Genomic DNA, 27,130 nt, shown 5'->3' with positions numbered 1-27,130 from the left:
GTAACAACAGTGGTTCCCTCTCAGCATACGGGCCTTCTGCATCACCAAGGAGAATGAAGTCTCACCCCTGTGGCTCACAATAGAAATGCCAATGGTTTTGAATGTTTGAGGCTGGCAGGGTAAAGTTTCTTCCCATCAGAAAAGCTTAAAAGAAGCATATAAGGGTTAGACTAGATATTCTTTTTAAAAATGTATTATTTCACATGTATGAGTGTTTTGCACCACGTATGTCTAATATGTGTGCCTGGTACCCTGGGTGGCCAAAAAGGGCATCGGATCCCCTAGAGTTCCAGGCGCTTGTGAACCTCCACATGGGTGCTGGGAAGCAAACTCAGGTCCTGAGCAAGAGCTCTCAGCCTCTGAGCTGTGTCTCCAGCCCGAGACTAGGCATTCTTGTTTGGATTTAGAGTGGATTGTCAAAGCAGTGGTCCCTTTTGATCAGTTTGACTCTTAGAGGAATAAAGTCATTCTTACAGAAATGATGGCTGCTATATCTCTCAAATCAAGACTACTGAGGCAATCATTAAAGAGAGTGACTCTTCCCTCTTTCACTGTCATTGCTTACAGGTGGACTCCCATGGGGATGGGAACAAGAATCGGTGGCCTCTGTTGAGACTTTAGGCACAATTTGGCAGGGGGGCCTGACTTCTCTGCGGGCGATGCTTCCATCACGGCCCACTGAGGACTTTGTCTGCTGTTGATGTTTTACATTTTTCAGGGTATTTTTCTTGCATGATGAATTATCATCTCCACACCTGACTATTGCTTTGCAGATGGGAAGTTAAGACACCTCCAGTGACCCACAGGAGACTCTCCAGCGCTAGTCATTTGCCTGGGATCCGTCCCACATCTCTCTCTTCCCTCTACACCACTTACATGATACACTTTAAGAGCTGCTTAACCTACATCTTCTCAAAAATATATCTTGAAAAACTATTTCATTTATTTAGAGGTACCAAATTCAGTCTTTAACTCTGTACCCTTATAGCCATAAAGCAAAGGGCACTGGGCTAAATCATTTGGAAAAAATTTTATAAATCTCAATGGTAGATACTTATAACTATCGACTACTGCTTTAAAGATTCAAGAAATTATTTTTAAAAAACTGCATAAGGCAAGGTCCACAAGAGTTGATGCGGTCACGTTACCATCAAAGGAGTGGTCCCGCCGTTGCCTTGGTCACGGGTGGGTCATGGGGTGTCTGGTTGTACATAATGACTCAAGTGGCCATCCAGGCAGGCAGCCTACATTCCAGTTGACAGTGCACACACATTTGGAAACAGAAGTAAATATAACAGGAGCTAAGAAGACCCTAAGCCAGTCAGTGTTTCCAATTAGACATTGGACTCTTGGCTCTAGGTACAGCTGTGATGTAATGGGGACACTTCCCATCACCACACTGCCTTCTGGGCCGGCAGGGTCGAGGTGCGGGGGAGGAATGCATTTGTGCTTCTGAGTTATAAGGACATGAACCTTTACAGACTTGAAAGTATACCTTTAACATGCCTGGCTTAAAAAAATCGCCAAGCAACTGAGTACAGATAGCAGGTCCTTCTGCTCTTAAAAGGACCGGTATGTACATTTTTGGAGATAGGTGACATGGTCCTAACTGGACAAAACCAGGAGATTGGTAGTTTCCAAAAGTGGGCTGGACTAGAGTTGGTGCTGATGGTGAGAAACACTGGTACGGTGTTCAAGGACGGAAGTGAGAGAGGTGTGTTATCTTCAGAGCTCCGCCCTCACAAAATCTTTGAACTAGACAATCATACAAACGTATCTATTATTCTCATAACATTAAATAAATTAATACAAAGTGTCAAGTACGGCCTTAGCTTTCCTCTTCCTCATCCTCCTTAATTACTGGAGTACCTAAAATGAAAAAGAAACTATTATTTCTGGTCCCTTTCTTTTCTGTTTTTTTGAGACAGGGTTTCTCTATTCAGTCCTGGCTGTTCTGGAACTTGCTATGTAGATCAGGCTGAACTTGAACTCAGAGATTCTCCAATATCTATCTCGAGAGTGCTGGGTTTTTTGTTTGTTTGTTTGTTTGTTTTTGTTGTTTTGAGACAGGGTTTCTCTGTGTAGCTTTGGTGCCTGTCTTGGATCTCCTTCTGTAGACCAGGCTGGCCTTGAACTCACAGAGATCTGCCTGCCTCTGCCTCCTGAGTGCTGGGATTAAAAGCGTGTGCCACCACGCCTGACTTGTTTCCTTCTTAAAGGAAATCTTTCACCCTTTCTATGCAGCTCAAGAAGAACAAAGACAAATAAGCCCATGGGCCTGGAATTCAAGCAAGGGTGAACACAGGATGGCTGACATTCTCTTCTATTTCCTTTTCCCAGCTGGCCCTTCTTTATTTCTGTTGGGGATTGAACCCAGGGCCTTACACATGCTAAGGACATACTCTTGGCCTTCTTTTTAATGTGAAATGTTCATGCAAATGCAGTCTAAGTTATTTAAAGGGTCACAAGGCTAACTGCACTCCTGTCTCATCTGGGACTGGAACATTACTAATATCTTGAGAGCCAATCTGCCTCGTGATTACTCCTGCATCATGTCATTTTATGCCTTGTTGTGTGTCTGAGGGGAGAAAGGGACATGTTTAAAGCTCTGGAGAAGACTGATCTAGAGACAGAAAGCAGCAGAGTCTAGGTGGTGTCGAGAAGGAATGAGGGGCTGCAAAGAGCACGAGAAACCTTAGTTTATTGAGTTAATCTGTGTGTGTGTGTGTGTGTGTGTGTGTGTGTGTGTGTGTGTGTGTTCATGTGCACATGCACGTGTGTGCACATGTGGATGATGGAGAACAACCTTACGTATGGTTCCTCAGGTGCTGTCCACTGTTGTATATTTTGTTTGTGTTCGGACAAATAAAGCTTGCCTGGAGATCAGAGGGCCAAGATAGCCACTAGTTAACATAGAGGCCAGGCAGGTGGCTCTCACCTTGAATCCCAGCACTTGGGAGGAGGAAGCAGGAAGATCAGGAGTTTAAGGCCACTCTGCTCTACTCAAGATTGAATCTGTCTAAAAGAGAAACAGAGCCAGGCAGTGGTGGCTCACACCTCTAATCCCAGCACTAGAGAGGTGGAGACAGGATCTTGGCCCACTCACTCAGTCTGAGGATTCGTAGAGACAAGAAGTCTCTGGTGGCTGCTGCTCTGCTTCTCTGATTTTTTAGCTTTCACCTCAATATCTGACTCTGGGTTTTTGTTGTTGCTGTTTTTTTTTTTTGTTGTTGTTTTTTGGTTTTTTTTTTTGAGCTGAGGATCAAACCCAGGGCCTTGTGCTTGCTAGGCAAACACTCTACCACTGAGCTAAATCCCCAACCTGACTCTGGGTTTTTTCTTTCTGTTAAGACTAATTAGGATTTCATTTCAGTCCACCTTGCTTCTAAATATTTTATTTACCTACTTTTTATTTTTACATGGCAAGATCTTGTCTCAAAAAAATAAAGAAACAAAAGAATGAAACAGAACCCCTAATGTAGACCCTATGGGTTTGTGAACATGAGTATAGTGTCCCTGGAGATCAGAAGACAGTGTCAGATCTCAGAGCTGGAGTTATATGTGTTTGTGGGATGCCTAGCTTGTTTTGTGGGTGCCAGGATCTGAACCCAGCTCTCATGATTATATAGCAAGTACCTTTAACCACTGAGCTACTTTTCTAGCCCTTCCATCTTGTGTGTGTGTGTGTGTGTGTGTGTGTGTGTGTGTGTGTGTGTGTGTGTGTGAGAGAGAGAGAGAGAGAGAGAGAGAGAGAGAGAGAGAGAGAGAGAGAGAGTGTGTGTGTGTGTGTGTGTCTCTCTGGCCTGGAGCTTGCTGACTAGGATAGGCTGTCTGGCCAGCAGGCCCCAAGAACCCACCTGTCCTTACCTCCCCAGTGCTAGGACCGCAGGCTCACACTACAGCACTAGCTTTTTTCCATGGGTTTTGGGGACCAAATGCAAATCCTTACCTAAGGATTTATACTTGCCTTATATTTGTAGGGCAAGCACCTGACCAGCTGAGCCATCACCCCAGCCCATGTTTATTTTCTTGACAGTGGTGATGATTATACATGTTGAAACTTATCAAACTCTGTACTTTGAATATGTCAAGTTAATTATGTCAATTATACCCTGATTAAGTTGTTCCTTGTTTTGGGTGCAGAAGTAGCTACTTAAGGGCTGTGTAGGGCTCTAGTGCTCACCGCAAGAACAGAGAGTGCTTCTCTTCCTTAGGAGGCATACCACAATAACCTGAGCATAATCTTTTCAACTATATACATCTCCTTAACTCTCCCTAGAGATTCTGAAGGGTCCCTCTAGCACAGTGGTTCCTTCTCGGCCTTCCTAATGCTGCACCTTCAATACAGCTCCTCTGCTGTGGGGACCCCAACCGGAACATTATTCTGTTGCTACTTCATAACTGTGATTCTGCTACTGTCATGAATCTCATGAATCACAATGTAAGTGTTTTTGGAGACAGAGGTTGGCCAAAGGGGCCATGACGCACAGGTTGAGAACCGCTGCGCTAGCAGGCTGCAGCCCCACCTCATCACAAAAGCTGCGGTGATGCGTTGGGATGAAAGGTTTGACTTTCGGCAGTAGTTATGAAGAAGGGATGAAGGGTCACAGAGTAGACTGCAGGAGTGGAGCCCAGTGCCGCAGGGTGTGAGGAGACAGGTGACTAGGGCCTTGATTCTGAATGACCTTGAGCGTGAGTGCACTGATGGGATCGCATGGGAACAGCCTTTGGTACAGCGTGTAGTCACTGTCACCATCTCTGGGTCTTCTCCTTTCTCCCATTCAATCAGCTGGACTAGTCAGCTGTGTGCATGATCGTGTTAGGGACAGAACAGAAAGCAGAAAGAGACCATAGACTTGCTTTTGTCTCTGAGAAACTTAAAAGCTGAAAAGAATCTGTTAGTGGAAAGACACAGAATAATGTGAAGAAGGAGGTTGATGATTCTTCCCTAGCTAGAAAGGTACTTCCTGAGGACAGCAGGAGAGACGTTCTGAACCAGGGGAACTCTGGCCCTGATTTTTAATACCACTGGGGGTGGGGGGTGAATGCCTGGGATTTATCTAAGGAGAGAATCCTTATGATCACCAGAGACCTCATTCAAAAACAAACACCAAGCACACAAACAAAAAGGCCATTTCCACACCCCAGGTGTATAGCATGGCTGTGGCAGGGAGCAGCAGTCAGGATGAGTCCTACAGAAGTGTTGGGAATGGGGACAATGGATGCTTCTGGTATGCTTGTTGGGGACCACTGAGCTGTAACTTTTCCTCATGACTTGCTCTATAATGATGGCATCATCCAGAGACATAATGTCTTACTCTAACTGGGTATGGTGCCTTTAATCCCAGAATTTGTGAGTTTTGGGTCACCATGACTACATTGGGAGTTCTAGGCCTGCCTAGACTATATAGTAAGACCCTGTCTCAAAAGACAAACAAGGGGATTTAGCTCAGTTGTAGAGCACTTGCCTAGCAAGCGCAAGGCCCTGGGTTCAATCCTCAGCTCCAGGAAAAAAAAAAAAAAGACAAACAAAACCCCAACAAACAAAACAGAATGTCATATTCAATTTCTTTGTTTGGTTTTTTTTTTTCAGAGTTGAGGACCGAACCCAGGGCCTTGTGCTTGCTAGGCAAATGCTCTACAACTGAGCTAAATCCCCAACCCCCCATATTCAATTTCTTGATAGCCTAGCTGAATTGAATTGGAAGGTGAGTTCAAAGTCAAAATGAATTTATACTGAGATTTTTTTCATATGTTTGAATTTCTGGGTTATTTAAATACAAGATAATTATAATGATATTATTGAATACTGTGCTGGACAATGATTAACAGATTATTTCTGTTAATCCTCATAATAACACTATGATGTACCCTTTAACATGATTACTAATGGCATTATTGTCTCCAGTTTTTATATTACAAATGAACAAGGTTTGATGAAATTAATTAACAATTACAATGTCCCCAAAGCTTTAAAGTGTTAGAGCTGGGACTTGGCCCAGTCTGTCAGGGATAGCTACTGATATAACATGGATCTCAGGGTCTGGAAAATTACAGTCTTGGGGTGGAAGTAAGAGGGAACAATATAATTCTGATTGAATAGTGAAGGGCAACTATTTGTCACTCATGCCTAAATATCCCACAAAATAATAGTCTTAAAACTTGGGAATAAGCCTAGTTTCTGATATGATTTAAGCCCAGGGTGACCTTGGTTCCAGTCTACAATTCCTAGGAGTTTCTCATTATACTTGGCCTAAAGCCAGATGATCAAATTGCAAGACAGAAATGGCCTTCACAATAAGAGACAACGTCCCTTTCCTTCAGTTTTGCTCTTTCCCATAATGCTATGCCAAAAGCTCAGGTTGTCGACCCAGGCAAGACTTCCTAGCTAGCCCACAGCCACTCACCATCCAGCTTTTTCAGCTTTGGGACTCTCTTGGTCGCTTCATCGATCCAGTTGCCCTCGGCAGAGTGCTTCTCCTCCAGGGGATTGCCCACGAACACCAGGTCTTCCAGGCACGGCAGTTCTGCCAGCTTCACGAACTCAGCTGCAAACACAAAGGACACTCCAATAAACGGGGTCACACACTTTCGATGTCGGGGGCAGAAGTCAATCACTAACTCCACTTGCGACTCTGCAGGACAGTGCTTTAAGATGTGAAGATAAGGGAAACTTTACCAGAGGTCGTCGTGTGAGGACATTATGGGATGGGAGGAGAATGAAGACTTGTCTCTTCTACCTTCAATGCTGCGCTAATGACGGGGTGAACAGTAAACATCTGAGAGGCACTGCGTCAGTGCAGGCTGAGCCAACCTGCCTTTGTCTCTAATTCTCGAAGCAACTCATTCAAGTCCTTACTACAGAACTTACAAATTTTAGAAATATTATTGTATTGAACATTTCCCCACTCAGCTGTGAATGGAGTGGTTGGAACAATGCTCCCGTCCAACATGGTTTTCAAGTGTTTGGCATAGTTCATGGTCTATACAGCATGGTGTTAGAACATGCTGAAATAATAACATGCAAATAGAGGCAAAACAAAGTAGGCATCAAATCAGCCTTCCACATTTATTAACTGAAATGGTATTCTTCAGCCTTTGGATAATACACTTTTTCATGATGAACAGGGCCAGGACCTATGCAACCATATTCACTGTAAGTCAATGTGTACGTGTGCATGTCTGTGTGGTTGTGGCTGTGGAAACCTGAGGCTGGTATTAGGTATCTACCTCAAATCCTCTTCACCTTATTCTTTGAGGCAGAGTCTGTTACTGAACATGGGCTTAAACTGATTCAGCTTGATTGGCTGTTCATCAGCCCCAGTCTCCACCTCCCCACCACTGCTTGGATTACAGATACCCACTATCTATTCCCAGCTTTTACATGACCACTGGGAATTGAACTCAGGTCCTCATGTTTGGGGGGCAAACACTTTGCCCATGAAGCTATCTTCCCAGGTCTAAGTAAATAGTTAAATATATACTTCTTGTACTTTTTTTTTCCCTTTGGTTTTCGAGACAGGGTTTCTCTGTGTAGTTTTGGAGCCTGTCCTGGATCCCACTCTGTAGACCAGGCTGGCCTGGAACTCAGAGATCCGCCTGGCTCTGCCTCCCGAGTGCTGGGATCAAAGGCATGAACAACTGCTGCCCGGCATACTTCTTGAATTTAAAGTTTGGGAATTCCTAGAGTTATTCCCAAAGCTGCTTTTCTCTGTGTTTAGAAATAAAGGGCCCTGTTTTACGTATTTTCCTCTAATTGGGTGCTTTCTCTTTCTACTAGTGTGTTGTGAGATAAGTCTCACTACCTCAAACTGTCTGCCCAGCCTCCTGAATGTGGGGTGCATGGCAGGTGTGCCCAGCTCCTGCTGACTCTGTTCCAGACCCAGGAGACCAGCATGAGCTTCTCTCAGCTTACCCCAGTCTTTTACCAAGTTGTTAGACATGTACAGGATCTTCAGTCTCTTCATTACATGGATCCCTTTCAACTTCTCAATAAAATTGTAGGAGATCCACAGTTCTTCTAATGTGTCCCCTACTGCTTCCTGGAAAAGAAAGCATCTGATTCACATTCTTATTTTTAACTCTTTGTGCCTGTCTCTTTCCTTACAAACATATGAGAGGGATTTTTTTTCTTTTTCTTTCTTTCTCTTTTTTTTTTCTTTCTTTCTTTCTTTTTTTTTTTTAGTTTTTTGAGACAGGGTTTCTCTGCCTAGTTTTGGTGCCTGTCCTGGATCTTGCTCTGTAGACTAGGCTGGCCTCAAACTCCCAGAGATCCACCTGCCTCTGCCTCCCGAGTGCTGGGATTAAAGGCATGCTCTGCCACCACCGCCACCACCACCACCACCCGGCTATGAGATAGCTTTTAAAGAGATCTGAGACTTGTCTGTCTACTTGCTGAAGAGCTGACACTCTTTGGAAGTTCTAGTTCATGATGGGAATGAAACACAACATTCCCTCCTTATTAAGTGGATCTGAACTCTGTTCTCCAACTGTTTCACAAGCATTTAAGAATAGCTACTAAGCCAGGCAGTGGTGGCATATGCCTTTAATCCCAGCACTCCGGAGGCAGAGCCAGATGGATCTCTGTGAGTTCGAGGCCAGCCTGGTCTCCAAAGCGAGTTCCAGGAAAAGCACAAAGCTACACAGAGAAACCCTGTCTCGAAAAACAAAAACAAAAACAAACAAACAAAAAAAGAATAGCTACTGAGGTCACCAAGAGGAGAAGCAATGGCACTATTCTGACAATTTTATTGAATAGTAGTGTCAATTACTTTCTTATAGGTTTCAATATCTGGTCCTGAGGGAACTTAAAAGTAGACACACCAATTTAGCTTATTTGTATTATATAAGGCTCTATCTAAGATCTCATTTATATTAAGTATCAGAACTTGCTCTAAAATTCAGGTTTCCCCCAACATTTACCAGAGGAAAAAATTAATCATTAAGAGACTTTTATATTCTAAGAGCCCATGTGTCCAGAACACAGCATGTCTGAGTTCTCTATCCAGCCCTCTTGTTACCCATCCCGAGATCCACACTGTCATGGTATGCATGTGTGTCATAACTACAGCTGCCGACCTCGTTCTTTGAGACAAGGTCTCTCACTGGCTTGGGGATCACCAATTTGGCTGGGCTGTCTGGCCAGCAAGCCTTGGGGCCCCCATCTCCACTTCCCCAGCTCTGGGATTATAATCATATACTATAGTTCTTTTTAACTGGGTTCTGAGGGTCAAGCACAACAAGTTATTCTTATGGAGCAAACACTTTACCAACTGAGCTATCTCTTCAACCTCATCTTATCATTTTGATATATAAAATTCATGGTCTTTCTATTATATATATATTTTTTTATATAGCATAAAAGTTGCATTATAGTGCCTTTTTTGTTTGTTTTTGTTTTTTGAGACAGGATTCTCTATAGCTTTAGAAAGCCTGTCCTGGAACTCACTCTGTAGACCTGTCTCTGCCTCTCAATGCTGGGATTAAATTAAAGGCATGAGTCACCAACACCTGGTTCAAACTGCCTCTTAAATGTTAGACAATCTCCATTTGCACAAAGATTTTTCAGCAGACATCAGACAAATGCAATGATCTTTTCCTTTAAACAAAGTACCGGGCAGGGCTCACTCTGTTCCTGCTGTGTGTCTCCCTCGCCCCTTACAACTTACATGCACCCACATGGTAACGTCTGGTGGGCCCACGTCTAACTCTAGGTAATTGTCCCTTAAAAAACAACATACAGAGTAAGACCTGAATGCCTTTCCATATGTAAACCAGGGAGGAAAGGTGAGAATAAGGTAGCCTGAGCTAACTGCCATCTCAGCCCCATACTTCGTCTCAGTTTGAACTTTCTTTTTCAGAGCTGAGGATTGAACCCAGGCCTTGGGCTTGCTAGGCAAGCGCTCTACCACTGAGCTAAATCCCCAACCCTCAGTTTGAACCTTCTAAGTAGAAAGAAAAGGAAAACGTTAATTAGTCTATCTTGGCACTCCTCTATCAGGAAATTGGAACTTAACTAAGTTTTCTTTCCCTTTTTTTTTTTTTTTTTTTTTAAAGATTCATTTATTTATTATGTATACAGCATATATGACTGCAGGCCAGAAGAGGGCACCAGATCTTATTACAGATGGTTGTGAGCCACCATGTGGTTGCTGGGAATTGAACTCAGGACCTCTGGAAAGGCAGTCAGTGCTCTTAACCTCTGAGCCATCTCTCCAGCCCAGTCTTCAGATTTAAATTAAATTTAAATTTCATTCTATATAATTTTACTGTCTTGGATCCCAGTCTTTCCATGTCTCCATGAAGTGTGATGAGGTGTCTCTATGACGTGTGATGAGGTAGCAGAAAAACACACATGAATAAGCTAAGAAGACTTAGGCCTCAGCTGAGTCATAGCTCAGAGTAGAGCATGGGCTTTGCAGGTATCATGTCTAAGTTCAATCCTCAATGTCACACTCTGAGTACTGAAATAGGACAATAAGGGTCTCCCTTGTGAACAGTGTGTCAGAGGCTGTAGGAGTGGGAAGGTTTTATTGGCTGTTGTTAAGAATTCTAATTTTGGACCATATAGTGGCAGATCATTGTTGTTTGATTAGTATAAAAATTCAGATAATTTAACATTGCTTATAAGATTTTAGAATGTATGATTACTAAATACTTAGGACTGTATGTAACTGATTACTCAGGTACATAAAATAAATAGTTCCGTCCCCACCAGGCAGCTCTGGGGCTTAAACTGGGTCTTATACATGCAAGCTAAGAGTTCCACCACTGAGTTACAGCCCCACCTAAAACAAATAGCCTTTTATCTCATATACCATCACTTAGGGAAGAAAAGCTACCCCATTCATTGCAGCAATTAAAACTATAAATTCCCAGGAATACATTCTTGCTCAAGAAATGAATTAGGTCTTATAGGAACTTCTATAACTTTATTGAAGAAGAGCAACAAAATGAGCAAGTCTTCCTGTAAGAAAGATGTGACTGCTGTAAAGCCATCAGTCCTTTTCAAATCAGGCTATGTATTCACTGCATTTCTATTCAGATTTCCAAAGGGGTTTGTGCTCAGGAATGTGACAACATCTCCAGAGTAAGCACTCAGGAGAAGTCACAAGTGTTCTGCAAAGGGGACTGATCCTAGTAGGACACAGATAATATAAAAACTAGAGGAGGAGGAGGCGGCACCAGATGGGCGGAGGGAATCTACAAGGGACTGAGAGGACGCTGAGCAAGCAGGTACTCACTCACACATACACGAGTTTGGTGGGCAGCATTGCCAAACAGTGGAAGGGGACTTGAGAAACTATTTTTATTTATGTGTATGGCTGTTTTGCCTGCATGTGTGCCTGTGTACTATGAGGATGCAGTACCTGTAGCAGACAGAAGAGGGCACAGATACCTGAAACTAAAGTTACAGACTGTTGGGAGTTGACATGTGGGAATGGGAATCCAACCTGGGTCCTCTGCCAGAGCGGCCAGTGCTTTTAACCACCAAGTCATCTCTCCAGCCTCTAAAAATACTTCTCTATACATGGCTAGTCATTTAGAGGAACAGAAAGAAATAATGTCCGATCCTTAGATACATGTAAAAATAAACTCCAGATAAACTTTGTGTATTTGGTTTATGTGGGTGCGTGCTTGTGTGTTTGTGTGGTGTGTGTTTGTGTGGTGTGTGTGTGTGTGTGTGTGTGTGTGTGTGTGTGTGCATGTACATGTGTGTAAAGGGCAGAGGTCAAAGTTGAGTGTCTTTATTAGTCTCCACCTAATGCTTTGAAGACCCACAACACAGCATGTATAGCACAATTTCACTTTATAGACTCATCAAAGAATTGAAAAAAAAAAAAAAGCAAAATTTGAGCAGTTTGAAACTGTCAGTAGTTTGTTGGTACTTGTCATATTTAGTTTTAGAATTTACAATATAAAAACATTACTTTTATAAGAAAAAAAAAAGTGTATGCTTTTTAAAAAGTAAAACAATAACCTACCAGTCCATTGAGGTTCTTGATGTTGTTTCTTCCTAAGGACAAAATCCTCAAGTTTTCTGTCATGGAAAGAGGCATTTGATTTGTGAGAAACATACACACAACTGTCTATGTCTAGTAGAACGATGCTCTAGGAAATCTCACAGACTAAGGATCTCACAGACACAGTGAGTTAAAAAGGCTCTACTACAGAACAGGTAATGGAGCAGACAAGAGGTGCAGCTGAGGCTTGCTGCCAAGCTTAACGAGCTGGGGGCATTTCTCAGGACCCACACTGGAGCAGACCCCCACAAGCAGGTCCTCCCATCTCCACACACCTGCAGGTTACTTCAATTACAGAGAAATCAAGGAGAGGAAAAACCTGAAATAGCTCAAATTATTCATGAGTCAGCAAAAATGGAAAGACAGGCACCATTTCAGACACCAGCCTAGTAATAGTTAACACTTCCCTGAACACTCCATGGCAGTGAGGGGCAGGTGCAGTGGATGGGACAGACCTATGGCTAGGATATGAGACATCCCCTAAAAGATGTCTCTCGTGTGTTAAAGGCTTGGTTCCAAATGCAGCTGTGTTCAGAGGTGGAACTTAGGGGAACTGACTGGGTTATGATGGCTTTGATCTCATTAATAGATTAACTCCTTGATGGACCCATAATACGTGGCATCAGTGGGAGGTGGTGGGAAACAGGAAGTGGGGACTGAGGGGAAGAAGCAGGTCAATGTGGTATACCCTGGGAAGACATGCCTTGTTCTTGGCCCCTCCCTCTCTCTCTTCTAGGAAGCACAACTTCCCTCTGCCGTGACATCCTGCATGGTGTCCACTGGCCCAAAGCAACAGTCTAGATGAGCTTAACCGAAAACTCTGAGCTATTAGCCAGTCAGTCCTCCTGGTATTCACCACGGGGTAAGGAGCCTGCCTGACATGAAGACAGGAAGGGTTCCGAGCTGCAGCGCTTCCTGAGGGGCTCCAAAGACCAGGACACATTCTCAACTCTCATTGTTGCTGGTCTTTACTTGGGGTGGGGGGTTGTTTTGTTTTAGTGCTGGAGACTGAACTCAGGTCTTACATATATCAGGCAAGCATTCCACCATTGAAGTTCACCACCAGCCTCCTTCCATTTTGAAACAAGGTCTCACGCTGTAGCCCAGGCTGGCCTAGAATTCATTTTATCATTAGGTAGCTTAGTCTGGCCTTGAACTTGCAGTGATCATTCTTCCTGAGCCTCCCAAGTACTGAGATTACAGGTATGAGCCACTATGCCAGCTTCAGTTATTCCTCCTTTAAAAAGTTCTATTCTTGAGACAAGGTCCTGCAACGGTTGTTCATGCTGGCCTCAAACCCCAAACTCCTTCTTCAGCCTCCCAAGTAGCTCAAATTATATAGGTACACTATCACACCCAGCTTTAGTCACCATTTTATAGGTACCATATACAATCTACCCTTCATATCTAAGAACTCACTGACCTTTACATTAACTGTATTAGTAGGTAAACATTATTAAAATCTAAGGTGAATTATTATATTCTCAAGGTAATGATCATGATGGTGAAGGGCTGGGAAGTCCTAGACATGACCTTAATTTCTTACAGGGTTTTCCTGGCAGAGGACGAGGCTGTCCACACTGAGAAGCACTTTCTAAGCAGATGTACAAAAAAGAACGGAACGGCCAAGCATGTGGCACACACTTTTAATCCCAGCACCCAGAAAGCAGGGGCAGGTGGATCTCTCTGAGTTTGAGGCCAGCTGAGTGTACAGAAATGAATTCCAGGTGGCACAGGCTTTTAAATGATTCTGACTGCAACATTAGGCACTAAATCTCTATTAGGCAAAGATGAATGATCAGAAGGTCTCTGACGTGGGAGGATGGTATTTTCAGAATGGGAACTCTGGCGTCAGTAAGGGCAGTTCACTGAAGAACAGAAAGACAGAAAAGATCACTTTGGATGCTGTTGCAAGAATCACAGGCCGTGCTTTTCAGACCACATAGGCGTGAGCCTTTGATAGGTCATGAAATCACTTTAGTGTGTTGTGGGCTGGGTGGATAGTTAAGTCCAGCATGAAGACCCGAGTATGAGTCCCAAAACCCATGAAAAGAGCGGGTACGGTGTGCACTTGTAATCCCTGTGAAGGAAAGACCGGCAGATCCCTGGGGCAGGCTGGCTAGCCTAGCATACTTGGCTAGCTCCAGGCCAGTAAAGAAAAGCCTCTTTCACAGCAAGGTAAATGGCTTTAAAGAATGACACCCAGGGGTGGCCTCTGACCAAAACACACATATACAGACACCCACTCAAAACACACATAGATAGACAAATTTAGTGTGTTATGGCTAACATTAAAAAAAGAAATCAAGTTCTAAAATTCACACTAGAACTTACACTACAAGGGCATATGCTGCTTTCCAAATTACCCCAGTTTATGTGTGTACATTTGATTTGTATTTTTATAGGAAAGTATAGTAAGTTCAAATGTATTTTTTTTCCTGCAAGACTTAAGGGGGAGCTACTGAGGCTCCACATTAAAGGTTCCGCTTTAGGGAAAGCAGCAGTCATCTGAGACGACCTTCACAGAAGAGAATGAACAGGGTTCAGTGGTGGACTGGGAGCAGGGCTTGGGCAGCAGGGAGTACAGCAGACTAAGTAATGGCTCCCCAAAGATACCTGCATGCCAATCCCTTAGCCTGTGACTGTTACTTTGTATGGCAGAAATGTCCATTGTAGATGTGTCCAATGATATTGTGATACAGCCAGTACTCGGCAGGCAGAGTTCTGTGAGTTCAAGGCCAGCCTGGTCTACATAGTGGGTTCCAGGGCAGCCAGAACTACATAGGAAGACTTCGTCTTGGAAAACAAAAACAAAAAACAAAAAACAAAAAACAAAAACAAAAACAAAAAAAGAAAGAAAGAAAGATCTTGAGATAGAGGATCATTCTTACTATCTGGTGTGCCAACGTGTCCATGTGTCCTGATGGGAGGGAGGCAGGGACTTAACACGGACAGAACAGAAGGTACTTTGACCACAAAAGCAGAAACTGGCCTCATGCAGTCAGAAGCCGAGGAATGTGGCAGCCACCACAAAACGGAACAAGCAAGAGAAAGCGTCTTCCTAAAAGCCTCACAGGAAGGCTTGGTTTCTGGCTCAGTGAAACTAATTTTGTATCTGCAACTTCTAAAACTGTGAGCGAATACACCACGCTGCAGGAGCCGTTGGGAACTGGGGGTGGGGAGGGCGGCGTAAGGAGCTTAGAGGGCCTGGGACGGTGGGCACTTACAGTTAAAATACAAGTTCAAAACACAGACAAACCTCAGCAAAAACATACACAACAGGAAATCTGGCTGTCTCAGTCATCTCAACCTGAACTCTATAAAAATATCCGGGTCTCATGCCATCCCTCATTTTCTTTGGATAACCAAACTCAAGACATGGCTACATCTAGTCTCCGTCATCTGACATGGACTGTGGTTAAAACAGGTGCCAGCATCTGGAATGACACGTGTCTCTGGAATGCTTGCTCCAATAACAAGGAACCCAAAAGCTCCCTGTTCCCATGGGTCACTTACTCAGGCCGTTCAGGTTGGCAATTTTTTCAATGCAGTTTGTAGACAGGGAAAGCTTCCTTTAAAAGAGTAAAGAAAACTTCAATCAATTTGAAAACCTAAGTGTCAGAAATTACTTCTCAATAGCAATAGCCCATGGAAGATTTTTAATTCTTTTTCTTTTTATACTGAATCCATTTTTCCCCTTTACTCACAGAATTTATTCCTCAATTTTGAAATCTTTCCCCCCCATTGATTATAAAAGTTAACACATACTCATTATAGAGAATTAAAAACAAACTTTTAAAGGGCAGTTTGGTGTTATGAAATGTTTAGTACATGTATTCTTTTATAGAATATTTCATAGTCTTCCAAGATATTTTTATTGCATTTTATGAATGAAGTTGAGGTGCAAAGCCATTAAGCAATTTCCCCAATATTACACAGTTATAAAGTGATAGGGCCAGAATTAAAACCCTAGAACATGTATCTTACCCTCATGATTTGACTTGAAGAGGAATTATTCATTTTTAATCTGCTTGAAAAAGCAAAAGCAATCACTATATAAACACTTGGTAAGTAAAGGGCCAACGCTGCATGCTGTCTGCTCACTCACCCACTCTTGAGCACTACCAGTGCAAAAAGGAATGTCTTGAAATCTAAGGCTATGGCTGGGAAGAAATTCTTTAATTTCTCTTTAGGCAGCCTGTCTAAGAGATATCCGCAAAAACTATGAACAGCCTGGCTCTTTCTAAGTGGTTTCTGAGGCGCTTTGCTCACAGGCTTCAAACACATTGCCTTTCAGATAGTTTTATGATAAAAACATACTTGATTACTTTGAAGTCATATTTGAAGCAAAACAATTTTTGCTCTATGCCTTCATTACAAGGAATAAGTTGCACCTGGTAAATAAACAAGTTTGCTTTTCCTTTTGATCCAAATATATCAGTCTAATAGGTTTGCAGATATATGTCCAAGAATAGTCCAATTTGCTTACTGTAAGTAGGATGCTAAAGTTTCATTAGGAGACATTCTGCTTCTGTGAAACTGAGATTGAGTTAATCTCCTACAGACAGGGCAAGTGAAGGAATCATAATTAGATAAACACAGAGTGAAGGAGCCCAGGAACTCTAGAGTATTCCACAGCCCTGACAAGACATAGGCAAGCGTGAAAACATGAGTATGATGTAACAGGGTACAACTTTCAAGTTAGCCACAGAACCCTGCTAAAAACTGTACGGAATGTCTAGAAAATAAATGAAAAGAATTATTATCAACCTGATATTTAAAGTCCTGAGAAATAAGACTACAAAATAAGTATAATTTGATCCCAATTAGAATTTTTGTTTGTTTTTATGAGACAGGATCTCATTATCTGACCCTGTGCTAATGATCCTCCTGCTTCAGCCTTCTAAGGGCTGAGGTTATAGGCATAGACCACCATGCCCAGCCTAGTTAGGATTATTCTCAAAGTGCTAATACTAGTTCCACAATGTATTGCAATTTAGGTTGATATTAATTCCTTTTTTCAGATTTATTGTATTTTCTAGGTATTTTGAACCATATTTTATTTTAAAGTTCTTTTTTTAAAAGAGGTATCTCTTAGGCATCTAGTAAATAAACATGACTGATTTTAGTTGGTAACTTTAGAAGAGAAAGCAGTAGACTGTCCAATTTTGTTTTATCATTTTATTGCCGTATGGAGGTGGAACTCAAGGTCTTGCATCTGCAAGAGCTGGGCAAGGACTCTTCTAGTGAGTCTGATGACCTCCAGCTCACTTTTTACCATTTGTGTGTGGTGTGTGCACGTGTGCACACACAGGCAGAGGCCTAATGTTGAGGAATTGTGCTGCTGACCATCAGCCATCGTTCTTCTACCTATTCATTGAGGCAGGGCCTCTCAGTCAAACTCAAAGCTGGCTGATATGGCAAGCTTGCTCTGGAGATTCCTTTTCTCTGGCCTTTCGAGGTGAATTAGGCAGCACTGATGTATGTTCTGGAGATCTGAACCCAGTTATCAGTGTTTTGCAAGTACTTTAACCAGCCCTTTAATTTTTATTTTTTATTTTGAGAGTCTTGTAAGTTTTCCAGGTTAACTCTGAATACCATCCCCTGCTGAGGAAGTAGACTGCACAGCAAACAGAAGTTACTGGGTTACTTAGCTTCTCTCCAAAGACTAGGTAACTTCTAGCTATGAACACTGTATAAAAACTATACAGAAAACAATGCTGTATTGTTTAGTATCACTCTATCAATAATCTCAAAAACCAATCATAAACCAATCATTTTTCACATTTGCCTTTGTCAGGGGAGAAACTACAGTAACCAACAGCAAAGGCCACAGACAGCAAACAGGTTTGTGTACGAAAAGGAAGGAAAACCTAACGACAATCGGAGGATGAGAAAGGGGAACTTACTCGCAGTTACCAAGTGTGGATAGAGATGCATCCATCTTCTCTATTGGGGGGATCTGGGCATATAGCTTTATCTCTTTGGCCTCAGATGGCCTCTGACCAGTCTTTTCTTCCTATGGAAAAATTAATTTGGTACAAAATGATCCTTGGTTATAATGTGGAACAAAAGAGGTTAGGATTTCACAAGGCCGGGGTTGGGGATTTAGCTCAGTGGTAGATCGCTTGCCAAGCGCAAGGCCCTGGGTTTGATCCTCAGCTCCACATACCAAAAAAAAAAAAAAAAAGGATTTCACAAGGCCTTTCAATGTTTGTTTCAAAATAATTATTACGCTTTAATAACTCAGATTATTACTCACCACTCACTCACTGGCGTTTGTACTTGTCGGCTTTCACAGCCATGTTTCTACATACCTGGGCCAGGTAACTCTTAAGTCCTCACAAACAAGAATGAACAGAGAAGAACCCCTATTTGTAGTGGTTTAAGTTTTTTAAGAGACTTTCAGATAGCAGCTGAGTGATGGTGGCCCACGCCGCTGATCCCAGCACTGGGGATCCCGGCACCTTCATGGCCTCGTTCCTTTAACCCCTAGAGCTGGGCTTCGGGGATGTGACTCAGGTCCTTGTGCCTGCAGCAAGCACTACCAGCTAAGTGATCTCCCAGTCTCTCTGTGCTTACTGTCATCACATGTATGGGTCAGGGCACAGGAAACTGACACCTAGTGGGTCTTCAGTAAGTGTCGGGTTATTTGTGCCAACATGATGGGCCTAGAGGACTCATTAGTGCAAAAGGCCCAGGGGGACAAACATTTCATGTTCTCACTCTGCACGGAGGCTAAAGGAGTTGACCTTATCTTCTAGAAGTCGGGAGGAGAATAGTGGTTACCCCAGGCTGGGAGGACAAAGTGGGTTAGACAGGAGGTGGAGAGTGGGGTGTCTCTGGCACAAGATAAATCTGTGCATTTCAGATGAGATTGGGTGCAATCAGGGTGGTCTCAAAATGTCACATTGCATTCCACACATCTGTACAATCATTATATGTCAGTTAAGACTTTCAAATGTTAAAAAGAGAATGATGGGTTAATCAATGAAAAAATATGCTTAATGCCTTCAAAGATCTTAAAGTCAAAGGCCATAATGTAACTAGAACTAGAATCTATGAACTAAAACCAAATGAAGCCAAAACAAAATAAAACTAAATACTAGCTATTAACAATAAATAATTTGCTAAACTGGGTGGTGGTGGCACACGTCTTTAATCCCAGCACTCGGGAGGCAGAGGCAGGCGGATCTCTTTGAGTTTGAGGCCAGCCTGGTCTACAGAGCGGAGTTCCAGGAAAGGTGCAAAGCTACACAGAGAAACCCTGTCTCGAAAAACCTTAAAAAAAAAAAAAAGAAGAAAAACAAAATAAAAATATTTGCTAAAATGCAATTTAAGGAAGATCAAATCTGAGTCTAGTCTACACTCTTTCCCAAATTTTATGAAATACTTAACCCAGCAGAAGCATGCGTGTGTGTACATGTGTGCATGCATGTGTTTGTGTTCATGTGAGCTGGCATGCATGTATGACTGTGCCTATGAAAGCCAGAGATTGATGCCGGGTGTCAAGTATGGCGCTGAACTTTTGATCCTCCTGCCTCCATTTCCTGAGTGCAGTGATTATAGGCATGCACCACTGTGCACTGTTTTATGTGGTGCTGGGGATCAAACCCAAGGCTCTGTGTACACTAGGAGAGTATTCTACTCTACCGTTGAATTTCATCCCCAGCTTCTACCTCCATTTGTAAGACAGTGTCTCCCACTGAACCTAGAACTCATGGATGCAGCTAGACTGTCTAGTAATCCTCAGGAACCCTCCCATCTCTATCTCCTCAGCACTGGAGTGCTACTGCACCTGGTCTTTTATGTGAGGGTGGGGGATCTGAACTCAGGGCCTTGTACTTGCTTGTGCAGTAAACACTTAACGACTGAGCCACGTCCCCAGCTCCAAGAATGACTCTTTAAAATGCAGTTAGAATAAAAATACAGGAAATGAAGAGATGGCTCAGTGGTTAAGAGTACTGACTGATCTTCCAGAGGACCTCGGTTCAATTCCCAGCACCCACATGGAAGTTCACAACTGTCTGTGACTCTAGTTCCAGGGGACCTGACACCCTCACACAGACCTACATGCAGGCAAAACACCAGTACACACAAAATAAAAATAGAGAAAAAAAGAATAAATACAGAAACATATAGGCACTAACATAAAAATTCAAGTATTTCATGACTCTACTCACTTTTGTCTATTTTCCTTGACAGCTAGGCTACTGGAAGACTTTTATTCCAAGTCGAGCTATAGATCAGGAGAGATGCCTGGTTCGGTGGTGAAGAGTAACTCGGAAGTTAGGTGTGCCCGCCATAGCAGAGCACTTGCCGAGCATGTAAAGCCTGGTTCCATCCACCCCCGGCACCACATGCACAAAAATCCCCAAGGAGATCACTTGTCCAATTTCCCCAGTGGTGATGCTCAGCAGAACTGTAATGTATCACAACCAGGGCATGGTTATTTACAAAACCCATCACTTTATTCAGATCTCCCCGGTCTGCCTGCTATAGTTGGTATATAGGAGTGGACATTTATATTGCACGTTAACCCCTATACAACTTCATTACTTGTGCAAGCTCAGGCCTCCACCACCACAGACAAGATAGCTAACCAGTCCCCAGATCGAAAGACTCTAGTGTTGAATGGTCAGATGTAACACCAGCTCAGCCTTTTCCTTGTAGTTCGAAAAGGAGGGAAGCCGTCTACTCACCCATCTGGACAGGGCTTCTTTGATCGTTGTTGCCTTTGCCTTAACGAGAGGGAAGGGGAGGAAGAAGACACAAAGACTTCTTTACTTCTGCGGTCTGCTGAGTCATTCTAATGCAATAATTACTGGCCTCGGCTTCGGCCATTAAAGCATTCACTTCTTTCTCCGAAACACTAAGATATAAGACGAGTGATCTCCCGAGAGCTAAGTGATGTCTGTATTTTCTCTCAGAGAAAATACAGACATTATTGTGTGATATCCAAACATTTCACCCCAACTTAGTTTATAAAAAATACATAGCTTTCATACTTAATATTAAAATAAATCTTGTTTCTCTGATTCTGTATCTTTTTTATATCTTAACACTGAAAAGCGAATGCACATTCTAATTAGGAACAATTTACAGTTGCTGTGGCAAGATAGCTGTGGTAAAATTTTAGAAGAATACTAATTTTTTAAAATTTTTTATTTTTTTAATTTTTTTTTAAGATTTATTTATTTATTATGTATACAGTATTCTGTCTGCACATATCCTTGTAGGCCAGAAGAGGGCGCCAGATCTCATTACAGATGGTTGTGAGCCACCATGTGGTTGCTGGGAATTGAACTCAGGACCTCTGGAAGGAACAGCCAGTGCTCTTAACTGCTGAGCCATCTCTCCAGCCCAGAAGAATATTAATTTTATTTAATATACATATATTCCTTTTTCATGTCTTCAAAAGATAACCTAACCAAAAAAACTTTTATGTCTAAAGATTTGTAAAAGAGCCATCAATAAAGAGCTCTATTAATAAGTACAAGGGGGCTGGAGAGACCTCTCAGTGATTAAGAGCACTTGCTGTTCTTCCAGAGGACCTGAGTTTGGCTACCAGCATCCATGCAAAGCAATCCACAACCCTCTGTAACTCCAGCTCCAGGTCACCTGTATTTCTGGCCACACACACACACACACACACACACACACACACACACACACACCATAATAAAAATTAATCTTAAAAATTAAATACAAAGTCAGGCAGTGGTGGTGCATACACACCTTTATTTATTTTTTATTTATATTTTCCCCACAGAGCTGAGGACCGAACCCAGGGCCTTGAGCTTGCTAGGCAAGTGCTCTACCACTAAGCTAGATCCCCAGCCCCCACATACACACCTTTAATCCCAGCACTTGGGAGGCAGAGCCAGGCAGATCTCTGTGAGTTCAAGGCTAGCCTGGTCTACTGAGCGAGATCCAGGACAGGCACCAAAACTACACAGAGAAACCCTGTCTGGGTGGGTTGGGGGAGGGAAGCCAGCTAAAAACAAGCCAAGCTAAGTAAGGCCAGGTATTCATAAGCAAGCATAAATCTCCATGTATTTATTTGGGAGCTGGGTGGAGGGCCCTCAAAGAGTTTAAAACAAAAACAAAAACAAAAACAACCCAACTACAATGTTCTGTATGAATTAGTGTTAGAGCTCATTTTTTTAAAAAAAAAGGAACCATAAACAACAGCAAAAATGAAAAAAAAAACCTTAAGCTATTACTATATCTAGAAAGTAGAATACTGTACTAATAGCTCTTGCATCAAAAAAGGATCTTATGGGGTTGGGGATTTAGTTCAGTGGTAGAGCACTTGCCTAGCAAGCGTAAGGCCCTGGGTTCCATCCTCAGCTCCGGAAAAAAAAAAAAAAAAAAAAGGACCTTATAAGTTCAAAAAGAAAAAACAAAAAGCTGAGGTTTGCCTCAGTGGTTAGAATGCTTCCCAGCATTTACAAAGTCAGTCCCCAGTGTCCAGTGGAGGGACAGGAAGGGAAAGTCAACATTTGATAAGAAACTTCTATATTCATGTGTATTGCCAGAAAATATGGAATAAGAAAGAAATGAGCTGCCGGGTGGTGGTGGCGCACGCCTGTAATCCCAGCACTTGGGAGGCAGAGGCAGGTGGATCTCTGTGAGTTCGAGGCTAGCCTGGGCTACAGAGCTAGTCCAGGACAGGCTCCAAAGCTACAGAGAAACCCTGTCTCGAAAAACAAACAAACAAAAGAAAGAAAGAAACGAGCTTCGCATTGAGCACACTTTAAAGAGCTAACAGTGCAAACTCAAAAGAAGGCAGAAAAACAAAAAAGAAGTCAGACCTGGGAAAGGCTAACGACACTAAAAGGTGGTTCTTAAATCTTTCGCAAGCTTGACTGGGCAAAAGGAAAGACACACAAATTAAAGAATAAAGAATAGAAGAAGTAGTAATAACTACACACTACAGAGATTCTAAAATAAAATATTTAGGAGCAAAATATGGCAATAGCTTTAAGATCTAAACAAGATATGTATTCCTAGAAAAATAGGGCCCCAACTTTCAAAAACTTTGAGCAGACTACAAGTTTTAAAACATTCAAATGCTAATCAGAAATTTAGCCTGTTCTCTTCTCCCAAAGCTCCAAGGCCACATAGTCTACAAGTTTCCTAATGACTTGTTGAGAATAGATATGCATTGTTTACAAGTTGTTTCCAAACCCAGAAAATGTGGGAAAGCTGCACATTTAGGAGGCTATTTTAAACTGGTGTCATAGCCACATCACAAAGCCCTCTTTATTTTTCAATAAAGATTTGATTCTGGAGACATCAGCCAATGATGTATAATGACCATAAGTAAGAATAGTTCGGGGGTTGGGGATTTAGCTCAGTGGTAAAGCACTTGCCTAGCAAGCGCAAGGCCCTGGGTTCCGTCCTCAGCTCCGGCAAAAACAAAAAACAAACAAACAAAAAAAGAATAGTTCGGCCGGGTGGTGGTGGCGCACGCCTTTAATCCCAGCACTCGGGAGGCAGAGCCAGGCAGATCTCTGTGAGTTCGAGGCCAGCCTGGGCTACAGAGTGAGATCCAGGACAGGCTCCAAAGCTACAAAGAGAAACCCTGTCTGGAAAAAGCCAAAAAATAAAAAGTACAAATTGGAAGGATCTAAAGAAGAAGAAAATTAAGCCGTCACCAAGTGCAGATGGTGGTCTGGGTAGAAACTCTAGCAGAACGAGGGCCTGCAGCATCGGTATTTCAGTAGTGAATCACATCACTGACAAGGCTGACACCACAAGTGGGAGATGAGAGTTTCCACTTGAAACCAATAAAAGGCAGCATCTACCACCTGCCAGGAGCTACGGAAACTCACAAAAATTTTAATTAGCAAAACTATGAATTAACAATTTATAGATAGCCAAACCCAGGTAACTAATACGACTATGAAAAAGTGTTTATATTCATTGAAAATCAGAAAAATTCAAGGTAAAATATATATATATATATATATAAGTTTTTAGACTAGCAAAAGTTGTTGAGAACATAAAGAAAAACTCTTAAGCAATGCTGGAGGAAGTGAAGACTGCTCTGTACGGCTCTATAGGGAAATTAAAGACACATGGACTCTTTGATCGACACTCCTACTTTTATTTCCCAGTGAAATTCTTGCCTGGACCCACACAAACGGACACATGAAAGAACACTTTCACAGCATTGTTGGGACAGTGTTAGAGGCAATCTAGCTACTTCTTACAATCTAAGTTGCTGTAGGATACTGGTTCCTCTTATAGATAGGAGCCAAAAATCCCTAAAGGGCCAAGTGGACATTAGGAGTGGGTAGAGCTGGCCAGTAAGTGGAGCTCAGGTAAAGAACATAACTTTGGGGCTGCAGAGATGGCTCAGTGGTTAAGAGCACCGACTGCTCTTCCAGACGTCCTGAGTTCAGTTCTCAGCACATGGCAGCTCACAACTGTCTATAACTCCAAGGTCTGACACCCTCACATAGACATACATCTGACACTCTCACATAGACATACATGCAGATAATACATCAATGCAAATAAAGTAAAAATATATTATTTAAGAAAAAAAAAAGAATATAACTTCTATTCAGCTCCAGGCAATTTCTGGCTGATGGAACTTGCAGAAAAAGAGGTATCTTAATACTTCATTTCTTCAAATATAAAAATTTCATACACCATTAAGAAAGAATTACCAAGCATGGTGGCCTATACCTGTGATCCTAGGACTCAGTAGGCCGAGAATCAAAAGTTTGAGACCAGCCAAGGATATATGACAAATTCAAGGCTAACCTAAGCTACCCAGAAAGACCTTGTCTTAAAAACAGAAAATAAAAGATGCCATCAATTACCTAAAAATATATTTTGGTAATATTAAAAGTGAACAAAAATTATGCCCATGGTGAAACATGGCACTTCTGATTTTTTAGAAAGGCTGGAACCCTGAGGGTTTTTTTGTTGTTGTTTTTTTTTTTTGTTTGTTTGTTTGTTTGTTTTGCTTTGTTTTTCGAGACAGGCTTTCTCTGTAGCTTTGGAGCCTGTCCTGGACTAGCTCTGTAGACCAGGCTGGCCTTGAACTCACAGAGACCCACCTGCCTCTGCTTCCCAAGTGCTGGGATTACAGGTGTGCGCCACCACTGCCTGGCCTGAGTTTGTTTTTAACGTGTGTGTGTGTGTGTGTGTGTGTGTGTGTGTGTGTGTGTGCATGCATGCACACATGAGCAACACTGTGTGTAGGTCAGTAGACAGCTTTTTTTAAAAAAAAAGATTTATTTATTTATTTTACAGTGTTCTGTCTGCACATATCCCTGCAGGCCAGAATAGGGTGCCAGATTTCACTACAGATGGTTGTGAGCCACCATGTGGTTGTTGGGAATTGAACTCAGGACCTCTGGTACAGCAGTCGGTGCTCTTAACCTCTGAGCCATCTCTCCAGCCCCAATAGACAGCTTTTGATAACTGGTTCTCATTCTCTAATATGTGGGTCCCAGAGTATGATGGCACATTATTTTTTAAAAATGCAAGTACTATGTGGGCCTGCATTCCCGAAGGAACCAGGCCTACCAGTACGCAGTCAATATGAGGGAGTACATGACTTCATGATTTTAACGCACTGGGCTTAATTTCTGTGCATCAAATTTCTTAATTTGATGTAGCTCTGGAAATACACACACACACAGACACACACACACACACAGTTATACTGTTTTGCATTTTCTTTTTTGTGTGCAGTGCTAGAGACCTGGGGTCTCACACATGCTAGGAAAGCGCTTTACTAATTCCACCAGCCCTCAGTGTATTTGTCTCAGGCTGAAGATGACCTTGAACTTTTGACCTTTCTTCAGAGTCCTGGGATAACAGCCGTGTGCCACTTTGCCTGATATTTGTTGACAATCTGCCAGGGATTGAATATGTAGCTTCATGCATGCTAGGCAAACACTCTTAACAACCGAGCTGCATCCTCAGACCCCCAGAATTCATCCTTTATCAACATCTCCACTCAGCAAGGCAACCTCATACTTCTCTAAAATAGTTTTGGCGGGGCTGGATCTGAAATCGTTTTCTTTCTTTTTTTGTTTTTTGAGACAGGATTTCTCTGTAGCTTTGGTACCTGTCCTGGACTAGCTTTGTAGACCAGGCTGGCCTCGAACTCACAGAGATCCACCTGCCTCTGCCTCCCGAGTGCTGGGATTGCAGGCGTGCGCCACCACTGCCCGGCTGAAATCATTTTCAAACGAATAGTTTGAAATACCAAGTACGTAAGCAAAAGAGTGCGCGGTTTTTTTCCCATGTTGACAAGCATCTGTAGTTAAAACCGTGGCTTCCTGAGAACTTTGCATAGACCACTGGTAGACTGCAAACCTACACCAACAGCGTTTCTCAAAGTGTGGTGAGTGCTCCCCTATTTCATTATTATTTGAGGTGCATTGGTCAAAACATTCCCGAACCCCGTCCTATTAAAAGCCAATGATCTGCATTCCGACCAAGCTCGCACTTACTCATATTGCAACTGGAGAAACACCGGCCTAACAGATCCACCAGAGAAGAGTTTTAACAGCGTCCCCTCACAACAGGACTCACAGCCAGCGGGGCGACCGGGCACAGGGCAGGTTCCTAAGGCCGCCGCGGCTGGAGCCCTCTATAACCAGCCCCGGTCCCTCCCTCCCGCCGGGGGAGAGGAGTTAAAAACCACGGTTATGCTTAGAGATCTCTTTACCAGAGCCCCCATCCGACCACCTTCCCCACTCCACCCCGCCTCTCCGAGAATTTCCAGCTGTCTTTCCTGTTCTTCTGTCAGAGTCCCCGCAGCTTAACCCAACTTCCTGTCAGCCTGCGGCCTCCCTCTCCGCAGACCACCCCCGGCCCCAGCTGCCCCGGCCTCGGGCCTGCGGCTCCACGGAGCCGGCATTCCCTTTCCCCTGCCACCCGCGGTGCCGGCGCCCCGCCACCCTCCACTCCCCACGGTCACCCCCTTCCCCACTCCCCATCTCCTCTCGGGTTCGGCTGCGAGGCCTGGAGGGGGACTCACCATTCCGGCGGTTGCTACCGTCACTGCTCTGGTTGCTAGGGCCCGCCGGGGTCAGTGCGCAGGCGCACCTCTGGCGCGCTCCGTCTCTGCT

General features: G+C 43.1%; 1 protein-coding gene across 2 annotated transcripts; it reads right to left on the bottom strand.

Moving 5' to 3' along the window:
• Positions 1–233: 233 nt before the first annotated feature.
• On the bottom strand, positions 234–27,130 carry Dnal1 (dynein axonemal light chain 1). 2 transcript variants are annotated; one of them, XM_036205909.1, is made up of 8 exons: positions 27,040–27,130; positions 20,726–20,764; positions 17,933–18,042; positions 15,540–15,595; positions 11,985–12,040; positions 7,916–8,042; positions 6,408–6,548; positions 234–1,869 (listed from the first exon to the last, which is right to left on the bottom strand). In XM_036205909.1, the coding sequence occupies exons 1-8, from the start codon at positions 27,040–27,042 to the stop codon at positions 1,829–1,831; spliced, it is 573 nt and encodes a 190-aa protein (XP_036061802.1). In that variant the 5' UTR covers positions 27,043–27,130; the 3' UTR covers positions 234–1,828. The 2 variants fall into 2 exon arrangements, with proteins under 2 accessions (XP_036061802.1, XP_036061803.1); XM_036205910.1 differs by lacking the exons at positions 20,726–20,764; positions 27,040–27,130 and adding an exon at positions 20,207–20,463.

The sequence above is a fragment of the Onychomys torridus genome, chromosome 14 (assembly GCF_903995425.1).
Source record: "Onychomys torridus chromosome 14, mOncTor1.1, whole genome shotgun sequence".
NCBI lineage: Eukaryota > Metazoa > Chordata > Mammalia > Rodentia > Cricetidae > Onychomys > Onychomys torridus.
This window is presented reverse-complemented; position numbering and strand designations above follow the sequence as displayed.